Raw genomic sequence first — 23,170 nt, forward strand, 5'->3', positions numbered from 1 at the left:
CAAGATTATGTGGTCAAAGCAGACAGCAGACATCAACATAATCTTTAGAGCCCCGTGTATATATATGAAGGTAAATCCGCAGCAATGGTCTTTTTTCTTCTCTTCTTCTTTTTTCTCGTCAGAATAAACCTACAGCTGTCTTTACACTCAAGTTTTGTTCTGTGATTTTTTAACCAGCGCTTTCAACACTATTTTCTACTACTCTCTTACTACTCACCTGTTTTAATTGATAAAATGGGTGCATTTTTCTTTTCCAACGGTGATTATCTTCCTTCAAATGGAACCCACAAGGTCCCTCGTCGTCCTGTTTTGAGTGACGTCCATTGCGGTGTCTCTGTGCCCAAGTATGGTGCTTGTGCACAACTAGAGAACCGTCGTCCTGCTAGACGTTCTGCTTTTGCTTATCACAAGGTTTTGATCCTTGAATGTTCCCCCGATGACTCTGGTGTCTCGGTTGGATCTGATGAGACCCTCAATGAACCCACCATTTGGAAACCCATTGATATTGTTTCTGAACAAGCTTATTGTGAAGAGTCGAGCAACACCTGCTCCGCTCCCATTGATAATGATGATGACAACTCCTCTGAGTGGTCTTTTGAGGCTGGAGACGAGGCTGCCTTTACCACCCGCCAAATTCAAACTACTTGGTCCGAAGAGAACACTGAAGCTACCTGGTCGGCCCCTACTACCTCTTGGGCTCTATCTGATTGCCCTATTGAAATTGATGAGAATGACTCTACTCCTGACTCCCATGGCGATGTTACATTGGTTGAGTCATCTTTGGAAACCCCCACTAGCGATTTGGTTGAATCTGAGGAAATCACTCCTGCCAAGGTGGATGATGAAACCCCTTGCACTATTGCCGATGCCCCTGTCCCTGTCATCGAGGGCAGTTGTTCCATTGACAGCCTTGTTGCTGAGATTATTGCCGTTGCAGACTTATTCAAGGGTTTGTCACAATTGATTCTTTCTGGTGGCCTTCTAGCTGAACTAGACTCCGAGCTTCCCGAGACAGCTCCATTGGCTCCATCTAAGCCCATTGCTCAAACTCCCTCTGACGATTTGGTCATTCAGGTTGAGGAAGTCGACAACTCCAAGACACCATTGCTGTTGACTAGAGCCAAGGCAAAGCTGACTACTCTTACAGGTCACGCTGCCCCTATTACGAAATCCACTCTCATGTTTAATGGAGTTCAATCTGCCGTCTATGCTACTCCCCTTAGTAGCCAAGAACCCCTCACTATGGAGAACAAGAAATACAGACTTGATGGAGGTGCCATTATTAAGGCCTATTCGCCTATTGTTTATCAGAACATCCGCGCCCTTTGTGGAATTGGCTATCATGAGTTTCTGAACTCGTTTGTTTTGCAGTCTGACTTGACCAAGACTAAATCTCCTGGCAAATCTGGATCCGATTTCTTGTTTACACCTGATGGCAAGTACATTATTAAGACCATCAAACGCAAAGAGCACAACGTCATTGCTAATGCGGACTTTTTGGCCGACTACTACAATCATGTCAAGGCCTACCCTAGTACTCAGCTCCCTTTCTATCTTGGAAACTACACCCTTGTTGCTGATGGAAAGAAGACTCACTTTGTCATTATGAAGAATTTGCTTCAGAAGGAGACTGATCTGATTTACGATCTTAAGGGATCGAGCCATGACCGACGTGCTGGACCTAGAAAAGACAATCGTGGTCGTGTAGTGTTCAAGGACCTTGACTGGACTGACAAGCACGAGGCTATCTCCATGAGTCAAGAGGACCGAGATAAATTAATGGTTCAAGTCTCAAAGGATGTCGATTTCTTGAAGCGACACAATATCATGGATTATTCATTGTTGGTAGGACTTCAGAGTGACACTCGTACTTGTGAACAACAACCTGTTATTGGTATGATTGATACCCTTTGCCCCTTTAGTTGGCGCAAGAGAGCGGAGACCACTGTCAAAGGACTGATGTTTGGCAGATCCGCTGTGGATGTTGTTCACCCTGCGAAGTATGGAGCGAGATTCCTTAATTTCGTTCAATCTGCCGTGGTCCCTGGATCTGGCGGGTCAGTGTCTACTCGTCGTTAGGTTCTTCTTTCATGATGTGCGGTTATCTGGTCGGTCTAGCATGATTCGAGGCTTTCTATTGCCCTGTCTGTTGCTCCCTTCCTCTCGAGGGACCAATACTAGCTAAGACTGTTAGTTCATAGTCAGACTATCTTGTTGTTTGATAGTTGACGAACAGAATTACAAAGCGATCTTCAGAGGCTCCTTTGTCATGGTTTCAATTTGGTACTCACTTCTGATTAGCGATCTTCAGTCGGCGACATCCCGAGTCCCGGCTGATTTCTGCTATCATTCATTGGCTCACAGGTCCCAAGTCTGACAATTTGCTCATCGTCCCTTGTTGTTCACTTCATCGGTCGCCTCGCACACTGCGAGCAGACGACGATTTAGACGGTTCGACTACGGTAGAGCTGGCTCCTCGCCAGCCTACTCCTGGACATTCTTGAATCCTTCCAATGAGGCGCTTCCTTAGCGACATTTTGGACTTGGATCTCAAGGCTCACAATCTCTATGGACGGACGATGAGCTCTCAGACTTTACCTTAGGTGGACACTCCCTACTTATCCACCTGGCCACTGGACTTTTAATAGTACCTCCCCTTACCATGGCATGGACTCTGGGATCCAGATCTACGATTCAGAGCTCGACAAATCAATTCAATGGGCTAACTGATTCTGTTCTAACGGGATTCCCGGTATTGACGGAAATATCCCTCACCTCTCACGGAGCTGGCAGTCACTTATTCAAGAACAGAAGCTAGACTGGCTAGTGGTTACCGCACACTTGATTGATTGAGCTGACAACCTTCTACTTTACTGGATGGACTGAAAAGGGATTAATGGTTATTATTGTTTCTTGTAATTAATACTAATATTATTATTATCAAAATTTTGTCCTGCGGACACTGCCTCCGGCGGCTGGGGCTCCGCCCCAGACCCTGGTTGTGCTCCGCTTCGCGGAGCATTCAGGGGACCTAGAGCCGACTCGAGCGAAGTGAGAGGAGCAGCGGGGTCTGGGGCGGAGCCCCAGCTACCGGAGGCACAGCTACACGTATAAGATAGCACTAGATTTAAATTAGTCAGTAGCAGTGATATCGGTCTCTGCCTCATGGAAGAGGTCGCGGTAGCGCTTTTTTTGGTTGGCCGGCAGGGGAAGGGCATCGATCATGCTGTCGGTGAAGATGTCTCGGAGCGAGTATCGCTGGGGTTGGCTGGGTGACAGCTCGTCGCTGGTGCTACGAATGACTGATTGAAAGCTGTCAATGAACGAGTTTTTGCCGGCTGCTCTAGTCGAGCTCATTTCGGATTCGGCGTCACTGTTGGCAGTTTCGTAGATAGCGCTGTCGGTGTCGGACTGGGTTGGTGGGTCATTAGGTTGGTCGTCAAGGTCATAAAGGTCGTTAAAAGGGGAGTGGTCCGAGTCGCTGAACTCGTGGTCTGAAGCAGACAGAATAATAGTCCGCCGTGGGCGAATGCGGGTCAATGATGCGGTATTGAGACTCTCAGGTGATTCATGCTGGGATATGTGAACCTGAGGACTGGGAACAGCACTGCTAGCGGACTGTTTCGTCCAGCTAGAGTATTCATTCTCGTACCATTGAGAGCTTGGTATTGACTCTTCTGCAAGGGGTAGCTTTGGTTGTGTGGTGGCAGGAGACGTCGAAGACCGTATTTCGAGCTGTACTGGCGGTTCTGGCTGCTGACTGATTTCAATAACGTCTTCATCTTCACCAGTATCTTCTACATCGGCATCAGCCACATCTTCAGTATCATCGACTGTTCCATGGTCAGGAACTACTATTAGTACTGACTCTTGTTTAGCAGCATCAACTGGAACGTTCTTTTGACTGAGGTCAAGCTTTGTATGAGAGTTTCCAGGAACTTCTTCCTCAATACGAGTATCTGAGTTCGTATTATCATTTTCTTTAGTTTCAGCATAATGCTCATCGTCAGATACTGGTGAAAAAGTATCTTGATTACCGTCTTCATCAACGTCCACAGAAGAACTGAGTGAACTGCTGCGACTGATTGAAACCGCCTCAGGTCGCGATTTGTGGTCCAGGGAGAACCGAACAACTCTTTGTTTAACAGGAAGAGCCTCCAGAGAAGCAGATGTGTCAAGTTGATTTTGAGAAATGGCGGAAATTTCAGACTTTCGCCGGGTTGGCGAAGTCATGTTGTATAAGCGAGATCGTCGCGAAGTAGGTGACGACTCCATATTCCCTGTCTCATCAAAAAATAGCTCTCGCACGAAATCACCTAATTTTAAAGGACTGATTCTAGGACTTGAACTGGGAATCTCCACAACCCAAGGAGGGATTTTAGATTTTTCTGGTGTCACTGGTTGCTCCGACTTGTTACGTGATTTGTCCAAAGGCGCCATCACAGGAGGTGGGTCACGTTTCTGTTTTTTCCGTGACTTGTTTCTCCTCCCCGTATTCATAGGAGATATTAATTGTCCTCCAATTCGACCTCCACTACCGTTCATTAAACCATTTTTCTGTTCTGTAATACTGGTACCAGTAGTACTATCAACCAATCCACTATTACTACTATAACGTTTGCTACCCACTTCTCCAACCAAATCCACATCTTCATTATTCTCTCCGACACAGTTCTCATGAATTATTTCCTCACCATCTCCTTCTTCTTCTTCTTCTTCTTCCTCCTCGTCGTAATCCAAACGGTCCAAAAAGACATGTCTCTGAGTCAGTGGTGACGCTTTACCTCGTAACCGGTTGCGTTGATCCCGTACCACAGACGCCGAAGAAGTTATTAACGAGACATCTGGCGATTCAGCTTTCCTCAACGAAGTACTTGGAGGTGATAAAAGTGACCAAGAATCTTTTCCAGACACTTCAGCCTCCTCAATTTGCTTTCCCATAGCTGGTTCAGGGGACTCTTCCACAACTGACAAACCAACAGCCGGTCTTCGGTCGCGTCTCCTGCCTCTCCTCTTCCCATAAACTTTGGCAGGCGTCTTTAACATTCTTTTTCCTCACATCCACAGGCTTTCAAAGCACACTCAATCCACCATCCAAGCCTGTTCACGGTCAACCGCGTCTCACGCGTACGTTTCGCATATCACCATCGCCGCGCCGCAGGACCCTTAATGACGCCCTGCATGGGGGTTGTGCCTCCAGCAGCGGGGGCGCTGCCCCAGACTCCGTTGTACTCGATTCGCGACCTACCGGGGGGGTCCCATTCCCTACCAACCTCACCACCAAACATCACGGGCCACCCCGACGCCCGACTCGAGCGTAGCGAGAGGAGCCGCGGGGTCTGGGGCGCAGCCCCAGCCGCCGGAGGCACGCCCCCACACCCAGGTCACAGGCGAGCCGAGCCACTCGCAGCACCAAGAAGTAGGCCCGATGGTTTAGGGGTATAATACTCGCTTAGGGCAGTGTGGGCTCCGGCTCATCGACAACTCTAAGTCGCTTGCGAGTGGTCCCGGGTTCGATTCCCGGTTGGGCCCGCCTTCTTTTTGTTTTTGCCGAGTCCTTGAAGCCTCCGGCGGCTGGGGCTCTGCCCCAGACCCCGTGGCTCCTCTCGCTTCGCTCGAGTCGTTCCAGGGGGGGTCCCCTCGCCAACTCCTGCGAAGCAGGAGCAACCAGGGTTTGGGGCGGAGCTCCCGCCCCCGGAGGCACACCCCACCAGGACCGTTTTTCGGCCACGTCATGTCCAACTTTATCTTAGCGTTTATCAGGATCTGGTGTTCTTTTGCGTCAATTTACTTCTTTACATTTACTTACATCGACCGTTTACCGGCGTGTCAACCGCCGATCAGTCAGGAGGTGATTGACCGCAGCAGCCGATAGAAGACACGCCCCGCAGAACACATCCTGACAGGGTCTAATGGTCTTGGCAGGAGTACAGCTGCACCGGCGGGGCTGGGGGATCGTGGGGCTGGAGGTGTGCCTCCGGCGGCTGGGGCTCCGCCCCAGACTCTAGTTGCTCCTCTCGCTACGCTCGAGTCGTTGCGTGGGGCAGTACTGGAAATGGCTGGAGAGTTCTCCTGGGAAGCAGGAGCAACCAGGATCTGGGGCGGAACTCCTGCCGCCAGAGGCAGCACGCACCCCGCGGTTGTCGAAGTCCGATAACACCGTCGATCTTCGCTGTATCAGCAGTCCTACCTAACGGTCACGAGGGGGCATATGCGCCGAAGTTTATTAGCGATCCGCAGCTCTGACGCGGATGCGACCGGTGCTAACCGTCACTGGTTATCGATTCTGAGGGGTTTTTGAACGGGTACTAACTCGTGCTCTGCACTCTCGAGTGGTGGGGGAGTGCTCGTGCCTCCGGCGGCTGGGGCGTTGCCCCAGACCCCGTGGCTCCTCTCGCTTCGCTCGAGTCGGTTTTCCGACGAAAGTCGTAGCAATCTCCTGCGAAGCAGGAGCTACGGGGTCTGGGGCAGAGCCCCAGCCGCCGGAGGCACAACCAAGAACCCGAGGCATTTTCCGAGGGTGCGTCGAGGACCGGCAGATGACTCGACTGACTCACTCGGGGTTCGGGAAATGTCGACTGTCAGCTGGTGACGACAGCCAATGAGGGGTCGCGGATTGGTCTAATGACGTCGGTGGGGAAATGAAGGGAAGAAGGTCCCGAGACTGTTCTGGAAAATAATAATTTGTTGCAATAGGGAGTGGTGTTTGGATGATGCCGTTCTAAGTGGACTCCCACCTCGGTCATAATTTTTTCACCTAATTGGGTTCGATGTCACCATGTCCAGAAAGAAAGTTTGTGCGTTATCTTTACCTTGCTATGTCGAAACCCCCCAGGCTTTTCTACACGAGCGAGCTGCGCCGTTATCAGGAAAAATCAGGTGTGTATCTGATAGCGATAACGCTCGCGCATTTCGTACAAGTGCGGCGGTGACGCGATCGACCCATTGCACATGGCCAAAGGCTCAGCCTGACGCATGCAGTAGATTGCAGTAGGAGAATGTGCTGATAGTATGCAGCAACTGGTGCATGTAAAGGATGCAGGATTCTGCAGGAAAAATAATGCAGCTGGCTGGAAAGGTGACTGGTGATGAACCCCCCAGTTACACCTGTCGCGATAAATATAAAAAGGGGCTATTGCCTACCGATCCTACTCTTATATTTTTCACATCTGGACTATTAATCACCGATAAAGATTGCTGCAATTGTTTTCATATTTTGGTGTTTTTTGGTATTGGTTAATTAATTCGGTTATCTGAACTGAAACTTGAACTGGTCTGAATCTGAAGTCATCACTGCTGCTTGGCGTTTGTTTCGTACTCACGTAACCTCACGTCATCTCGCTTCCCCATATCATTCTCGTCATTTTTTCGTTATTTTGACGTGCTAAATTCTACTGAAGTACCCTATCACACTACATTCTAGTACTCTCACTAGATTATACTACACTACGCACACTACGGTCAATTATAGTCGTACAGTAAACTCACCATGGAAGAAGAATACGGTTTTACCAATGAAAGCGCCCCTGGCCAATCGTCGCAACCAATTGCGTCTACCTCGTCTGTTGAAGAATTCCACAAGAAACCTGTGATCAACCCTGATGCAGCTATTACTGTGGAACCTATTCGGAAACAGGATTTGCAGCCCTCTTATGCTACTGAGATGGCGGTACCGTCCAATGGCTGGTACGGTTCTCTCATGAATGGATTGGGTAATGTTGTTGGTACATTAGGAGCTATTCCATGTTGTATTTGTTGTCCCAACCCATTCAAGTCGGTCTCACAAGGAGAAGTTGGTCTGGTTACCAGATTTGGCCAGTTCTACAAGTCGGTAGACCCTGGTTTGGTGCGTATCAATCCTCTTTCTGAGAAGATTCACTATGTTGAGGTCCGTATCCAGGTCCTGGACATTCCCCATCAGGTTTGTATGACTCGTGATAACGTGAATATCCGCTTGTCTTCTGTGTTGTACTACCACATTATCTCGCCTCACAAGGCCAAATTTGGTGTTACCAGTGTTATACAAGCTCTTATGGAGCGTACCCAAACGACCTTACGACATGTTGTAGGAGCCCGATCTTTGCAAGAGATCATTGAACGTCGTGAGGAAGTTGCCGCTTCAATTCAAGAGATCATTGACGACACGGCCTCCTCCTGGGGTGTCAAGGTTGAGAGCATTCTCATCAAGGACATTCTCCTCAGCGAAGAGTTGCAAGACTCGCTTTCCCAGGCCGCCAAGAGCAAGAGAGCCGGTGAATCGAAGATCATTACTGCCCGTGCCGAGGTCGAGAGCGCCAAACTCATGCGTAGAGCCGCCGATATCCTGGCTTCTAAGGCTGCCATGCAAATCCGGTACCTCGAAGCCATGCAGCAAATGGCCCGCACCTCGAACTCCAAGGTCATTTTCATGCCATCCCAAGACACCATCGAGCGTATCAGCGACAACGTAAACTCAGAGGGTTTCCAGTCCGCACGGGAAGCTGCCGTTGACAACACCCCCGGGCCCAGTCGCATCGCCGAGAACCTAGCCTACAACGAGATCGAGAACTAATCTCCACTCGAGCCGCCTCTTTCTTTCTTCTAATATGTCACGATTCTGTTTCTGCTTCCACTGTAACTCCCTCTTAATATCTTAATACTGATGTTTATTTACTGACTACACACTCCCACGCACCGACTCGAGCGAAGCGAGAGGAGCAATGGGGTCTGGGGCGCAGCCCCAGCCGCCGGAGGCACACCCCTGGGGCCTCGCTGCCTCCGGCGGCTGGGGCTGCGCCCCAGACCCCATTGCTCCTCTCGCTTCGCTCGAGTCGGAGCGTCGAGGACCGGGGTGATGCAAGATTAGGTTGCATGCACGGGCGTTGGTATGCAAGATAGAGGGGGAGCAGAAAGCATTCAGCCAGCAACTGTTTAGTGTCGGCAGCGGCTGCTGGCTCGTGGACCATAAATGAATGAGTGGTGTTGAGTGTGCAATTTTATTGATGGGGTCTCGAATGAAGAATTTCGAGAGGTCATTCTTTAGTGGCAGTTTGAAGCAGCGTATCTCGAGTGTGAGTTTGTAGTATAGTAATGGCAGGGTCTATGGGCTGTTTGAAACTGTGGGCGTCTTTATACTGCAGTCGTCAAAATATGAGACACCATAGTTGGTGTTGGCGTTATGGATATGCAGTTATGGTCGGCAGTGGGAATGCTTGTACTTGGGGAGTTGTTCCTCTGTTCGTCTCGCGCTGGAATTTTGCATTTTTTTTAAAATGACTGAGGTGGAAGAGAATCCAGTTTGGTCTCAAGATACCCTGTCTTTTTCCTGCTCCAGGACTAAATCGAATCCGTACTGTCAGCCAATTCACGGGCCTGCGAAGTATATAGCGCGCCTGTTTCCGTCCTGTGTTCACCCGGCGTCTCCTGTGATTGTCGAGCATCTTCTTTGCGAATCTCAATTATCTCCATTTAGTGCAATTTCATTAGCTGCTTGTGTTCTTGACACACTTTCCAACTCTTTTTACAGGTCCTGGATTGCCAGTATACCGAACTCGCTCGATCTTGTTTACCCCGAGATAATTCTCGTAGCTTGTCTATCTATTTCTACAAAATTTCTCGATGGTCAGAATAATTCATCTATGCCTGTTGATATTGTTACTACGAAACTTTTGTCTACTTTCAATCACTATTTATCCAACTCTGCTACAAATTCGCATTGTTTAGCTACCAAAGACACTGTCAAGGATCTCGAATCGAGGATTCTCCGTGATATTAATTACAACTTCTGGCCTCTGCTGTCAAACAACGGACTGAAGTTTATGGTTCAGCAATTCAATCGCTACGGCGACATTATAGATTATTCCATCTGATTCAATGCATTAAATTACTTTTATATATACATAGAGGCCCATAAAGTCCAAGATCATTAGTCTCTAATTGTTTCGATGGCTGCAGCACTGTCTCAGACCCCTGTGGCCGCTCTCACTATAGTTGGCTAGCTATTTTGAATACCAGTACTACTGTACTGGTAGTATTGATTGTCGTCCAACTACAGTTGCGGCAAAATATCCTTGAGGTTGACCTGGCCCGAACCTCTCTCTAGTGGTTTCTGTTGATTAGGGCTGGACTTCCATCCTATCATATAAATAACTCTAAATGTAGCAGGAATTGTGCCATCCTCGTCCCCATGCATTGACTTGTAAATAGCATTCGCGGCCATCAACATATCTCTAGGGATAGTGGCTGGTCGGATTTTTACTGCGTTAGATTCTCCCATCGCCTGGAGGTCTTCCAATAATGCAAACATGTCGGGATAATTCACAATAATATCGTCCACATCGACTGTGAGAAGATTAAATTTCGCCTGCTGTAATAAGGCACCCATGTCTCTAACGTCTGCTAAAGGTGACAGTCGTGGAGACACTCGTCCGTAAAGCTCCATCTCTGCTAGCTGTAATGAAGTCCGTAATTCATATAATGTGTCTCCTCCTATCATATTTCCCATAAACATGCCATCTGGTTTGAGAATTCGTTCGATCCCTTTAAGAACTCCTGGTAAGTCATTGATCCAATGCATGCTCATTGATGACAGAACTGCATCAAATGTGTTTGGTTGAAAAACTGGATGTTCAAATGTTTCTTCATCTGCCACCACCCGTTTCACTGATAGTTTACTATTAAATGGATATTGTGTTGGATCGGAGTCTCGAAACAGCATGTTCTCCGAACTGTCGAGCATTGTAACTTCACCCAGTCTACTCTGGATCAGATCAGAGTCTGGGGTGTTTGGATCACAGATAATTTTTTCTAAATTTCCAGCCCCACTTCCAAGATCAAGAACATTTTCAAAATTCCGTGAGATAAATGCCAATCTCTCTGCTGTTCGAAGTGCTATTTCGTCCTTGATATATTCGACATTTCTTGATCCCTCAATGTTCCTTGCAGCTCGATTTCTCTGTACAGTCTTGATATTTCTGTCAAAAACTTCATATGCCGATGAGCTGTAAGCTCGGCTTTTCCGTGGCAATCGCATTGATTTCGCCGGCCCTGAAAACAGAGTCTGACTAAATCTGAGACCTTTCATCATTGCGATCTATATTTTTTCAAGGGGAGTATTGAATATTACTTTTTGGGTCTTCAAACTTCGGCCTGCAGGACATATTATCTGGTAGCCGCGGAGCGGGATGGACTGCAAATGCATTTCAACTGTATAAGTAGACTAAAGATGCAAAGATGGAGGTGGAGTTGCCAACCATTGAAATAGAGTCAAAGCTGGATGACCGGCTTGAATATCACTCGTTGGAGGATAGGCTGTGTCAGATTTGCTAGAAATTTTCCAGCAGCACAATCCTTTTATACAAATGGGCTCAGGGAACAGCTGATAAGCAAGGAGTTTAAAAGATATCAACATATCCAGGCTCAGAAGGATGCGGATATAAAGATTGATCCATTAAGCCCAGCTCAGATTAGATCTCAAAATCAGCGTCAAGATGGTGATTCACATATTATTATAGAGAATATCACCAAATTCTCTTTAGAAAAGGACTTAATGTCTATGATAGCATATTTCCAGGAACTAAAACAGAAGGGGAAAACGATACCTTTAGAAGTGCTGCCACGGATCGAGCAGGTAGTCGAATGGGATTCTAATAGTATACTCAGTCATCCATTGGCGCTAGACATTCTTATTTATGCTACAAATAGGCCAAATCTTCTAAAGTTAGAAGACTTTGCCAAACTACTATGGCGTTTAAGAAGTATTCCAGATCCATATATCAGACAAGAATATGAGAACCAGCTGCGAAGTTATATTCCTAAATATGCTTTGACTGGAGATGTTGGAATCAATGCTGATACAAAACGTTTGTATTCAGATCAGGAGGTCTCACAATTATATGCTCGTCTTAACGAGAACTTGATTTTGTCTTATTTGGAATCCAATGACATCGAAATGGCCTTAGCGAAAGTCATGGCTTTGATTGAAAAGAATGTCAGTGATATACCTTTAGACAGGGTGATTCAAGTGCTATGTAGACAAGCAGGTGCTTCTAAGGAGTCGATTCAAATTATTGAGAGTCTGCTGAAGAACAATTTGCCGACAACTCTTGATCATGAGACCTGGATTTCGATAGTTGAAACCAGCCTCAGTAATGGAGATCACCATGGAGTCAGGTTTGTATGGGATAATTACCTTCACAAGACGGCTCTCACAGGATATTCTTCTAAAAGTCCTGTGTCAACTGGTTTGTACGCCCGAATTCTAGAATCAGCTGGCTTCTTCCAGGACTCGGAACTCGCAGAAGAAACAGCTCTTTTATTAGTCGAACAATTTAAACCGAGTTCCGATCACGGAATTGAAACTCCACTAGAAACTACTGTGCTCATTGCAGCAGTTAATGGTATCATAGGAACAGGAAATTTGAGCAGAGTATTCGAATCGTTAGAAATGATTATCAATAGCGGGTATAACATATCTTGCAGAGATGTGGACAGTCTCGGAAACTTGCTTGAGCAACATTTTACACATGATCCACTACAACTCTCACAACAACTGATCGATTTCTTAAAAAGTTCATCTTATAGCCAAGACTTGAATTCTCTTGTCATGAATGTCCTATTGGATCACTTTTCGCACACTTGGGCAGCCAGCGGTGTTATGCACACGTATCGCCTGTTTATGAATGCCAACAACAGCGAAACAGCTGAACCCCCTATCTCGACTGAAGCCACGAACCTGAATACCGCTAAACTCTTTGTGAAGCCTAATAACGACACTTTTCGACTTCTTATAAATGCGGCTTACCGACTAGGAAACTCGAAAAAGCTCACGTACACAATTTACGACGAAATGACTAACGACTATAACTTGATCCCCTCACGTGGGATTCTCGAAACAATCCTAAAATGCCACATGGTAGGTCGCGACTATGGTAGCATATTCTATTTTTTGCGTGAAATGAGAAAGCACAAAATCGGTCTTCGCGACCATACTTTCCACTACCTAACTGGCCAGTTCAACCGCATCGATGACACACGACTGCGGGAAATATTTGCTCCCACACTTGGAGCAACTCTCGACGACAAACTTGCTTCTTATTCGGCTTTCCTGCCAGATGAAATTCTAGAGAAATCATCGAGCCGCCGAACGAAGCTGTACCGTAGATACAGTCACATCCGCGATACACTCAACTCCACGAGTTTTCTATCTGGATGGGACGAGAGCCACCTCCTCCTACCAAGATCAGTCTCATAGCATCGCAGATCTTGTATATAAATATATTGCATTTTATGACATCCTTCCTGTCTAAAACCCACAATTGCACAATATTGGTTTTGAGAGGATACTTGACTCGGTCTAAGCGAAAGAATAAGGGGAGACATGGAAATCTGGAGCTAAGCCCCAGCTCCCAAAAAAAACACAAAGTTTACAGGAAAATACATAGCCGTAAAAACACAAAATAATATTACTCGTAAATTAAGAACGTAATGCTTTAAGTCGTTCATTCAAGCTGTCTTCAACTTGTTCAATGGCATCAACCCGAGTGGTCTGGGGTGTCTCCTTGGAATCGAGATCTTGGCGAAGCTCAAGTCCAGCTTCGTCAGCAATCTTCTGCATAAGGAGGTCAACATCTTCCTGTGGCGTGGAAACTGCATTGGCACTAGACGCTACATTCTCATAGTACTGAGCTGTGGCATCGAGATCTTCAAATTGGCTCTCAAACTTGTCCATTACTAAGGAAATCTTTTCTGTATTCATGCTCTCCATGGCCTTATCCATGCCGTGAACTACGGTAGCCATGCTGCCTGTCACCTGTCTCATAGTCGTTGCCGTTCGTACTCTACTTGCAACAGCATCAATCCGTGAGGACAATGTTAATAGATTGAGACGCTCCGACTGTTTTCTAATGGCGTTTTGTGCATATAGCTTGGCAATATCATTGTTTCCTTCTTGAATAGCCTAAAAAACTGTTAGAATATGGTTCTATCGCCACAGGCAGATACTAGACGACCTGGATATCTGGCAAATATGACTATAGCTTACCTTCTTGACTTTCTTCTTCTCACTTTCGCTCTCTTTACCTGCTTTCATAGCCTGTTTCTTGAGCTGTTTTGATGTAAACTGACCAGTGTTAGTATTGTGCTTAACCTAGTCCAGTTCTAGTCGCTACTTGCGAAAAAAACGAACTTTGACATTCATATTGAAGCACTTGACTTTGATCACATTCAGTGAGGTATATACAGGTCTCAATCCTCTATTGGACTTGAAATGTCCAGTCAGCTTGATTTGTCACTAGCTTCAGGTATTTGGACCCGAATGTTGGCACACATAGGACCATGGATTTATGACTACGTACCATCAGATTGAAGAGAGATTCTATTGGTTCTGTTAGTATCAAACCAGGAAATAATACAAGCTCGAGCTATACGCTCAACTTACTATCGAGTCCCGACATTGTTGGCTGTGTTGGTCTATTCTTGAATAGATAGCTTGACGATATGTTGCATCAATGAGATCTTGAGGTTCACCTTATCAAGATAAGCTGCTAATGCGCGCTGGCGGATGAACATATGGAGGTATTCCAGTATAGTCTGTGAGAATAGGATTTGACGAACGTAGCAAAAAAAAAAAACCAGGATTATAATATTCTAAACAAGAAATTCAATTTCCACAATATTCAACTTATTTAAGATTTTTGCAAAGTCCTTGCTGATTATAATGGAATATCCACGGGTAACGAATGTCGTTTTGAAGATCGACTATCTTTTGTCGATTCCTGCCTAATCTGAAATTCCAGTATCAAGGTTCAATATGGCACATTGATCTGATCAATTAACATCTCCACTGATTCCCCGGGTTTTGGGTGATCAATGAAAATAATAATCTCTCGAATGACCTTGATTTTGGGCCTTATCCTCTTATTTTTGATCGGTGAAAGGGTGCAATTCGGAGAAGTTGGCAGCATGTTCTGCGACATATCAGCTGAAAATTATATATATTAAAGCAATAATCTAAATATATAAACTGGCGCAGAAAACAATATCTCGCTTGATTTTTTCTTGAGCCAACAGCATCTTATCATACAGTGTTGAGTCACCAATAATACGGGCTGCTGCCATGACTTCACGACAGATTTCGTCCATTCTCGTGATAACTCGCACAATTGTACCTTCTTGTACATCAGTAAGTTGTGTGATCGAATTGAACGACATTCCTCGAGCCCATTCATATACTACTTCCATTAGACCAAAACGCATCCTCTCGGTGAACTCAGCTTCATCTTGCGTCATGAGAACCTGGTGAGCCTCGAATACCTTATTGGTACTTGTGACAATATCAAGAATACGTGCTCGGCCCTGGTCCAGTCTTGGTGTCACTGTTTCAACGTCAATCTTTGTATTACCCTCAAATACAAATGCGGATAATAAAGCAACGATCTCCTCGGGCTCATACTCTCCAAGAAAGTTGTTTAACACCAATTCGGTAACAATGAGTTCGAATCCTGAGCTGATTTCACATGCTACTCGACCCTTGAGCAATACATTTAGATCCTCATCGATGTAATTCAAGTCCTTGAGAACTTGGATGCGCTGTTCGTAGTCTGGTAAAAGCTCTAGATTCTGGTCTGAAATAAGTTGCTTCAACGATGCTATTTTTTGCTTGATCATGTACTCTTCATGTACTTGGGAGTACGTCTTCATAAAGTTTTTGCACTTAATAGATTTACTGGCAGTAATTATTTTGAGTGCTTCTTCTCGTTCGGTTAATAGAACAGTGAGTTGAGCATCCTTAAGTTTTGAAAAGGTCAATGGATGCCAGTTGGATTGAAATTTCAAACAAGTTTCAAGCTGTTCAGTGATTCGAGCGATCTCTTCTCGTTTTGAACGCACAGCATCACTGAAATTGACTCGAACTGACATGGAAGCAATTAGCTCAACTGCTGATATATCAATTGCAACCTCATGGAATCGTGTCAATAATGTGAACTGTTTCAAATTTCTGCTTGCAAATCCAGATACCATGGTCAAGTATGGAACCTTAGTCAATGCTTCAGACTCAGCCCTTGAATTTCCCATCTTTGCTACCAGCAAGACCAGAAATTTACGGTCACGAGCAAGAATCCTATTCAGTATACCTAGGCATCTTCTCTTTTTGAATTCATCGTAGAAGACAATCAATCTTCCTGAAACTATTGCTCTTCTTCCTATAGGGGACTGAATTACTAAATTGAGGATTTCCGAAGACAGGTCTGAGTATTTGACGATTTCATCATGGACCTGATCAATATCGATGTCACAAATAGGACAAGGGTCTCTCTTGAGGTTTTGCAGCGAAGCTTCGCTGGCTTTGACATTCTTTTCATGTTCTGGAAGCAGTACCTGACTAGAATTTTCACTAAACGACCTTTTAATCATATCCTCCACCTTTAGTGCTTCAATTCGAAGAAGATTTAAGATCATGTTGTAAGTAAGACGGAACTGACTTTGCAGTTTAGTTGGTGTTCCAAGCATCATGGCTCTAAGACCGGCCATTGGTGGTGCTTCTGGATCGTTGCACATGATTATTACTGTACCAGTAGGATCCAAACCTCTTCTACCAGCTCTACCTGCCATCTGTGTATACTCTCCAGGTAACAGTTGACGGAAACTTCGTCCATCGTGCTTGCCAGTATTAGCAAACACAACTGTACGGGTGGGCAGGTTCAAACCCATTGCAAAGGTCTCAGTTGCAAACAGAACTTTAACAAGTGATTTTGAAAACAAGATTTCAATAACCTCTTTCATTATAGGCAACAGACCACCGTGATGAATACCAATACCTCTCGATAATAAATCTCGTACCATCAGAATCTGTGGCAAGTCTCTATCTTCCTTTTTCAATCTAGACACAGCTTTGTCAATAAACATATGAACTTCAGACTTTTCTTTAGCACTCAGATAGTCAAGTGACGAGAGCATTAATGCAAACTCTTCACAACGCTTTTTAGAAAACACAAATATAACTGCAGGAAGAAGTGTATTCTTCTGGAGGTGGTGGCATAATTGTGTGAGACTAGTTTTGCCGGGAAAGTTTCCGTTTCTTCTAGCCCCACCTCCACCACCGGAGAAACCACCTGCTCTTCCAGGAGCTCCACCACCTCGTCCACCTCTGTTGCCTCCACCTCTATTACTACCTCCCCTGCCGCCTTGAGCGCCTCCTCGAGCTCCTCCACGGCCAGCTTGAGCACCTCCTCTACCACCATTACCAGTAGATCCAGCTTGGTCGCTCTTTTTAGACAATACATCATTCGCAGCTTTCCATCCGGATTCTAAAAAGTTCTTGTTCTCGTCAACAATCTTGAACTTATTATTCTTCGCCCAAAGATAATGTTCTAAAGGAACTGGTCGATGAGTGGTAGAAATGACATAAATATCCTTTCTTTTGGTTCTGCCTATCCAATTTGCAAACTCGTAGGTATTAGGTACAGTTGCAGAAAGGAGAATAAACTTCACATGATCTGGAAGCATGATAATAACCTCTTCCCACACTACACCTCTATCTTGATCGTTCACATAATGCACTTCATCAAATATGACAAACTCAACATCACGAATAAGATCCGCTCCTCTATACAACATACTACGGAGAATCTCAGTGGTCATAATCAAACAGCTGGCCTCTGGGTTGATCTGAACATCACCTGTCAAAATTCCTACATCATCATAGATTTGCTTGAAATCTCGATATTTCTGATTACTCAATGCCTTGATTGGTGAGGTATATATGGTTTTTGTCATATTTCTGTTGGCCATTGAAATGGCATATTCAGCTACTGCTGTTTTACCTGCCGAGGTATGCGCTGCCACAAACACAGAGTCACCTTGTTCTAAATGATATACCGCTTCCTTTTGGAATGTATCTAGTTCGAAAGGGTATTCCTTAGCGGGATTGGGAACGAGCTCTTCAAAGTTGGTTATAGTCTTATTGACATCAACAACATGAGCCCATTCTTTGACTTTAGTTGTCAGGCCTGCTGAACTCAGAGCAATAGATGTGGCAGTATCAGTTCTGCCAAAACTAATATCTTGAGGAAGTAGATCATCGATTGCAGAAGAAAATGACGAACCCACCTGTGCGGAGCTGGAATCATCGTCAAATTTAAAAGCATTAACCCCATTAGCAATGTCCTCTATTCCATCTTCAGCTTCTTCTTCGTCACCCTCGTCAATATCAGACCTATCGAGGTCATCATCATATGCCTCATTATCGATCTCATCGTTTGCTTCTTCTGTTTCCTTTTCTTTAAGAACGCCAACATCTTCTGCCTCTACGCCAACTCCTTCATTTTTAAGCCCACGGCTGAATCCTGGAGGAATGTCAAACAACCCATCAGCGTCTCTATGCAAAATAAGGTTAGATTCAGGAATTTCTGGGGTATCAATACCACCAGGCGCAAATGGCATGAATCCTGCTCGACCACGGACAAAATCAAGTTTCGAGCCCATTTGTCTGTCCAATCTCAAGGAATTTTTGGCATTCGTTTCCTGGGGGTTGACAATGACCTGTTCGAATCCAACAATTTTACCATCCAAACCACTACGTTTGTATTTTACTTGTACTCTCGAGCCAAATTGTGGCATAGAAAACAGATTCTCAACAAATTGCATTTTATCGATATTTCCCAAGCTATATTATATGTTAGGAACCATCTGCACAATAAGCATAAAGCTTATATTCAATGAGTTTGAAATTGACTTACTCTTGTAAAGTGTTCATCCAATCCTCGCTAAACTTCGTTTTTGGCGTGAGATACTTCTCAACGAGATACTCATCAGTGCGATTGATGTCAGGGGTCGGTCTATTCTTTGAGTTATTGTCAAGATAGTAGTCATGAGTCACATCCAATTCTTTTCCTTGTAAACTCTCTAATTGAGTACGAATCGCCTTCAGGCTGTCTGCGATAGAACCCATTTTTATCTTCTAATGGGACTTATTTCTAACTAATGGTGGACATGAAGCAGACGATTGATCTGATATAGGAAGTAAATATCCTGTTATTCGAACATTAATCTTATAAGCGGAACAGGTTGTGTCTAAGTTGTCAAATAATTGTGAGGGATGGTGAGCAACTATCGAGCTATAAGTCTATCTAGCTCCTTTTTTACTTCATATAATGTACGTTAATAAATCGGGTCACGTTGGTTTCACCGAGCTCGTTGGAGAATGCAGCTCGCTAGAGTCTTGGACCCTGCATATTACATCTGCAGGGCAGTCAGGTCGTCATGCCCAGTTAATTATATGAAAAAAATACATCAGATTTAGAATTAATGATTTCTGTTGGATAAGATAAGGACGTCAATGATTGACAAATTGGTGGAATGGCCTGTGTCTTGTATTCCGTCAAATTAGCCTTCTTTCCTGTATTCTTTTTCTGGTATATGGTGCTCCAGTCTCATGGCTCCTGTTATTCACAACATTTTGGAGAAATTATCAGCTAATATCGAACCAGGCCCGAATAGAAAGACCCGAGTGAGCTCCAGTACCCGAATTTGTCACCCGAGACCCAAAGCTGTAGTAGCTCCGGTATCGGCATTGACTCATTACAGGGGAACGTACGGCTGCATTTGATCAGAGCAGTATATATTCTCCGTGAAATGAAAAGTGATCTCAACTCCAGCGAAAGTGATTAAAGTAGTAGATATTTGATCGCAACAAGCCGCCATGTATCGCCCTACTGCCATTGCTGCCAGAAGACTGGCCAACCTTAGTGGTAACTTTAGAACTGGTAAGTGAAGGAGTATGCTGTAATTAGCATTGGGTCTTTCTAGTGAATGTGAGGAGTCAGCAATTGAGATTGGATGAGCATCTTTCGGACGAAGCAGTGACAAGAGTTTTGGACGTTTGGGCTTGTCATTTCAATACTCCATGGCAAATAGGGTCAATTGCAGGGAAAGATGAGAATTGAGAGAGTAGGTTGCGACAGATAAGTCACTGCTACTATGATGATATAGGATGCAATGGATATTGTAAATTTGCGTCTCTATTGGTTTTATTATTATACCTAATCACTGGAAGTGTCTTATTACAAGTGGAATTTCTATGGCCGTTTAATTGGTATTGGTTATTGATATCCACAAGTAGAGAACAATGCTATGCCTTTTGACGGATATCTTAATTATAACAAAGCGTGATTTGACATACACCAGATCAAGCAGCTGTTGGTTATTTGGTATCTACCTCAGTTCAGGACTGTTCAGGACAATGCTATGAATCATCCACAGTATTTTTCAAGGCACTGAAAGTTCTTCTATTTGATTTAAGATATTACCCATGGTCTATCTCGTCTATTCGTTGACCCCCACAACCCCCACCACCTTCTCGTCAGCCATATTCATACCTACATACACCTATGCTTGTAACAGAGCTCGAAAGCGATATCCACTGAATCTGTGCTCCGAAACCTGTCCGCAACTGGACAGGCGGATATATGTTCTACTCCAGATTACCAGCGAATCAGATCTTGCGAAAAGATGCATATGTCTTATGGCATCCGAGAATCGAAAATGTGGGGTTGAAGCATGTTATCGTAGACCGAATCGGACCAATATCCACAAAAAACAATCATAATTCTAAGGGGACAAGCATCATCGGTAGCAGTGTTATCTAAAGTTTCGGCAGAGAATCATATGATACCAAATTGAAAATCCCAGGAACTTTTCAACAGTTCATTTTATTTCAATGGCATCTCTCATTGACTTTACCATACCAACAATGTCACTAATTAATCGCAATTATTACTCGTGTTCACGAACTAGTGGTTAAAATTAATTAAACTAGCGCGCTTAGCGCCGCCAACTTTAAATGATGCCGATGGATCAGCGAACAACTCCGTGTCGGACTGCTTAAGCTCCGATAAACGGCGGACACCGGTCAACACGATGGGTCTCGCAGCATATAAATACTCGATCCCTCGGAGTAGATTATTGCCAGGCGTTTGGTTTTTATATCCAATTTGACTTGTCATTCTATCCACACTTTCTACAGTCGTTTTCTGGTAGCTTTTACATCATACGCCAACCATTGACTAAAACTCTCGTTCAGAGCTTTCTGCTACTCTTTCTCTATTTCTCTAATAGGTCCTGTTTGAGATATTGAATATTCAAGTTCATCCTCATTACCTGTTATTGAATCTTTATTTATATCAGGAGTCCAATTCCACTCACTCGCAAGCTTTGTGCCTCAATTGTTGACATTCTCGTCTCAAATCTACTTGACATCACCCATTTCGTTAACATTTCGTTAATATCCAGCAAACTAACAATGACAGTTGCTACTACAGCCACCAAAATCAAAGTTGCCAATCCCATTGTCGAGCTCGATGGTGATGAGATGACCAGAGTCATCTGGAAGTCTATTCGTGAAAAGCTCATTCTTCCATACCTTGATGTCGATCTCAAGTACTACGATTTGGGTATTGAGTACCGTGATGAGACCAACGACCAAGTCACTATTGATGCTGCCAATGCCATTTTGAAGTACCAAGTTGGTGTCAAGTGTGCTACCATCACTCCTGACGAGGCCCGTGTCAAGGAATTCCACCTCAAGAAGATGTGGCTCTCTCCCAATGGTACCATCCGTAACATTCTTGGTGGTACTGTTTTCCGTGAGCCCATTGTCATTCCTAGAATCCCTCGTTTGGTTAGTGGCTGGGAAAAGCCAATTATCATTGGTCGTCATGCTCATGGTGATCAATATAAGGCTCAAGATGCTGTTATCAAGGAGGCTGGTACTCTTGAATTAGTCTTTACCCCCAAGAATGGCGGTGAGGCCCAAAAGATCAAGGTCTATGAATACAAGGAAGATGGTGGTGTTGCTCTTGCTATGTACAACACTGACGAGTCCATTCGTGGCTTTGCTCATGCTTCTTTTAAATTGGCTCTTGAGAAGGAGTTGCCTCTTTACATGTCTACTAAGAACACTATTCTTAAAAAGTACGATGGTCGTTTCAAGGATATCTTCAACGAGCTTTACGAGACTACTTACAAGAAGGAGTTCGAGGCCAAGAAGATCTGGTACGAGCACCGTTTGATCGATGATATGGTCGCCCAAATGATCAAGTCGAGTGGTGGTTATATCATGGCTCTCAAGAACTATGACGGTGATGTTCAATCTGACATTGTTGCTCAAGGTTTCGGTTCTTTGGGTCTTATGACTTCTGTTCTTATTACTCCTGATGGCAAGACTTTCGAGTCCGAGGCTGCTCACGGAACTGTCACCCGTCATTACAGACAATATCAGCAAGGAAAGGAGACCTCTACCAACTCCATTGCTTCTATCTTTGCTTGGACTCGTGGTATCATTCAACGTGGTAAACTCGACAATACTCCTGATGTTGTCAAGTTCGGTGAGGCCCTCGAGAAGGCCACTGTCGACACTGTCCAAGTTGACGGCATCATGACCAAGGATCTTGCTCTCGCCTGTGGCAAGACTGACAGATCCAGCTATGTTCTCACTGAGGAGTTCATTGACGCCGTTTCCTCGCGTTTCAAGAAGACCTTCTCCTCTTAAATATTTTTGTGAATAATATAATGGACAATGCCTTTTATTTTGCTGTCCCCGATCTGCCTCCGGCGGCTGGGGCTCCGCCCCAGACCCCGCTGCTCCTCTCGCTGCGCTCGAGTCGGCCGTCTAGGGACCAGAGTAACTTGGATATGTGTGAGCTGGTTTTCATGTTGAGTTAACAGAGATGTGAATAAATACAGATCATTAGAAATGCTATTTTGACTCGGGAGAGGAGTCTGTAAGGGCAACTTTTGTACCCTTGAGAACGCCGAATGTTATGAGTGACAGACCAATCACTTTGACCAACGGTTTGCCAAACTGGATATAGAATGCTGCCTGGAATATTGTCAGTACCAGTGTGAGACTCAATTGATCACAATTAGAAACTTACATGCTTGGAGGGACCCTCAGGATGCTGTGAACTACTGTAAAATCTTGCACTTTGAAAACGCGGCCCCGCAGTCCTTGACAACCTTCTGTAAATCTGAATCATTGTATCCGTAGTAGCTACAATGGCTTCTGCCCGTTGAATAATACCCACTGCAAATTCCACTCAGATTAGACTTTTGTCCAACTTCTTCCAAGGCAAACTTACTCGAATCAAGTGGTGATGTTGATACGCTGAGCCGCGATCCGCCAAATTGACATTTC

At 44.9% G+C, this 23,170-nt stretch overlaps 7 protein-coding genes and 1 non-coding gene across 8 annotated transcripts; 4 read left to right on the forward strand and 4 right to left on the reverse strand.

Annotated features, from left to right (window-relative positions):
* Positions 1 to 234: 234 nt before the first annotated feature.
* Positions 235 to 2,079, forward strand: MSS4 (1-phosphatidylinositol-4-phosphate 5-kinase; the record flags this gene model as incomplete). The annotated part of the gene is made up of 1 exon (XM_018882903.1): positions 235 to 2,079. One exon carries the CDS (start codon positions 235 to 237, stop codon positions 2,077 to 2,079), a length of 1,845 nt encoding a protein of 614 aa, XP_018735145.1.
* Positions 2,080 to 5,422: 3,343 nt separating this feature from the next.
* Positions 5,423 to 5,532, forward strand: AWJ20_932 (the record flags this gene model as incomplete). The annotated part of the gene is made up of 1 exon: positions 5,423 to 5,532. It is a non-coding gene; the product is annotated as a tRNA-Pro (tRNA).
* Positions 5,533 to 7,489: 1,957 nt separating this feature from the next.
* AWJ20_933 (uncharacterized protein) lies at positions 7,490 to 8,551 on the forward strand (the record flags this gene model as incomplete). The annotated part of the gene is made up of 1 exon (XM_018882904.1): positions 7,490 to 8,551. The coding sequence occupies one exon, from the start codon at positions 7,490 to 7,492 to the stop codon at positions 8,549 to 8,551; it is 1,062 nt and encodes a 353-aa protein (XP_018735146.1).
* Positions 8,552 to 10,027: 1,476 nt separating this feature from the next.
* On the reverse strand, positions 10,028 to 11,065 carry AWJ20_934 (uncharacterized protein; the record flags this gene model as incomplete). The annotated part of the gene is made up of 1 exon (XM_018882905.1): positions 10,028 to 11,065. One exon carries the CDS (start codon positions 11,063 to 11,065, stop codon positions 10,028 to 10,030), a length of 1,038 nt encoding a protein of 345 aa, XP_018735147.1.
* A 2,388-nt stretch (positions 11,066 to 13,453) lies between these two features.
* Positions 13,454 to 13,798, reverse strand: DID2 (Did2p; the record flags this gene model as incomplete). Its single annotated transcript, XM_018882906.1, has 1 exon — positions 13,454 to 13,798. The coding sequence occupies one exon, from the start codon at positions 13,796 to 13,798 to the stop codon at positions 13,454 to 13,456; it is 345 nt and encodes a 114-aa protein (XP_018735148.1).
* Positions 13,799 to 14,988: 1,190 nt separating this feature from the next.
* Positions 14,989 to 16,935, reverse strand: SKI2 (SKI complex RNA helicase subunit SKI2; the record flags this gene model as incomplete). Its single annotated transcript, XM_018882907.1, has 1 exon — positions 14,989 to 16,935. One exon carries the CDS (start codon positions 16,933 to 16,935, stop codon positions 14,989 to 14,991), a length of 1,947 nt encoding a protein of 648 aa, XP_018735149.1.
* A 569-nt stretch (positions 16,936 to 17,504) lies between these two features.
* On the reverse strand, positions 17,505 to 18,624 carry SKI2 (SKI complex RNA helicase subunit SKI2; the record flags this gene model as incomplete). Its single annotated transcript, XM_018882908.1, has 2 exons — positions 17,505 to 17,512; positions 17,598 to 18,624. 2 exons carry the CDS (start codon positions 18,622 to 18,624, stop codon positions 17,505 to 17,507), a joined length of 1,035 nt encoding a protein of 344 aa, XP_018735150.1.
* A 2,653-nt stretch (positions 18,625 to 21,277) lies between these two features.
* Positions 21,278 to 22,525, forward strand: IDP2 (isocitrate dehydrogenase (NADP(+)) IDP2; the record flags this gene model as incomplete). Its single annotated transcript, XM_018882909.1, has 1 exon — positions 21,278 to 22,525. One exon carries the CDS (start codon positions 21,278 to 21,280, stop codon positions 22,523 to 22,525), a length of 1,248 nt encoding a protein of 415 aa, XP_018735151.1.
* Positions 22,526 to 23,170: the final 645 nt, after the last annotated feature.

This window comes from Sugiyamaella lignohabitans, chromosome A (genome assembly GCF_001640025.1).
Source record: "Sugiyamaella lignohabitans strain CBS 10342 chromosome A, complete sequence".
In the NCBI taxonomy this organism is placed as follows: Eukaryota; Fungi; Ascomycota; class Dipodascomycetes; order Dipodascales; family Trichomonascaceae; genus Sugiyamaella; species Sugiyamaella lignohabitans.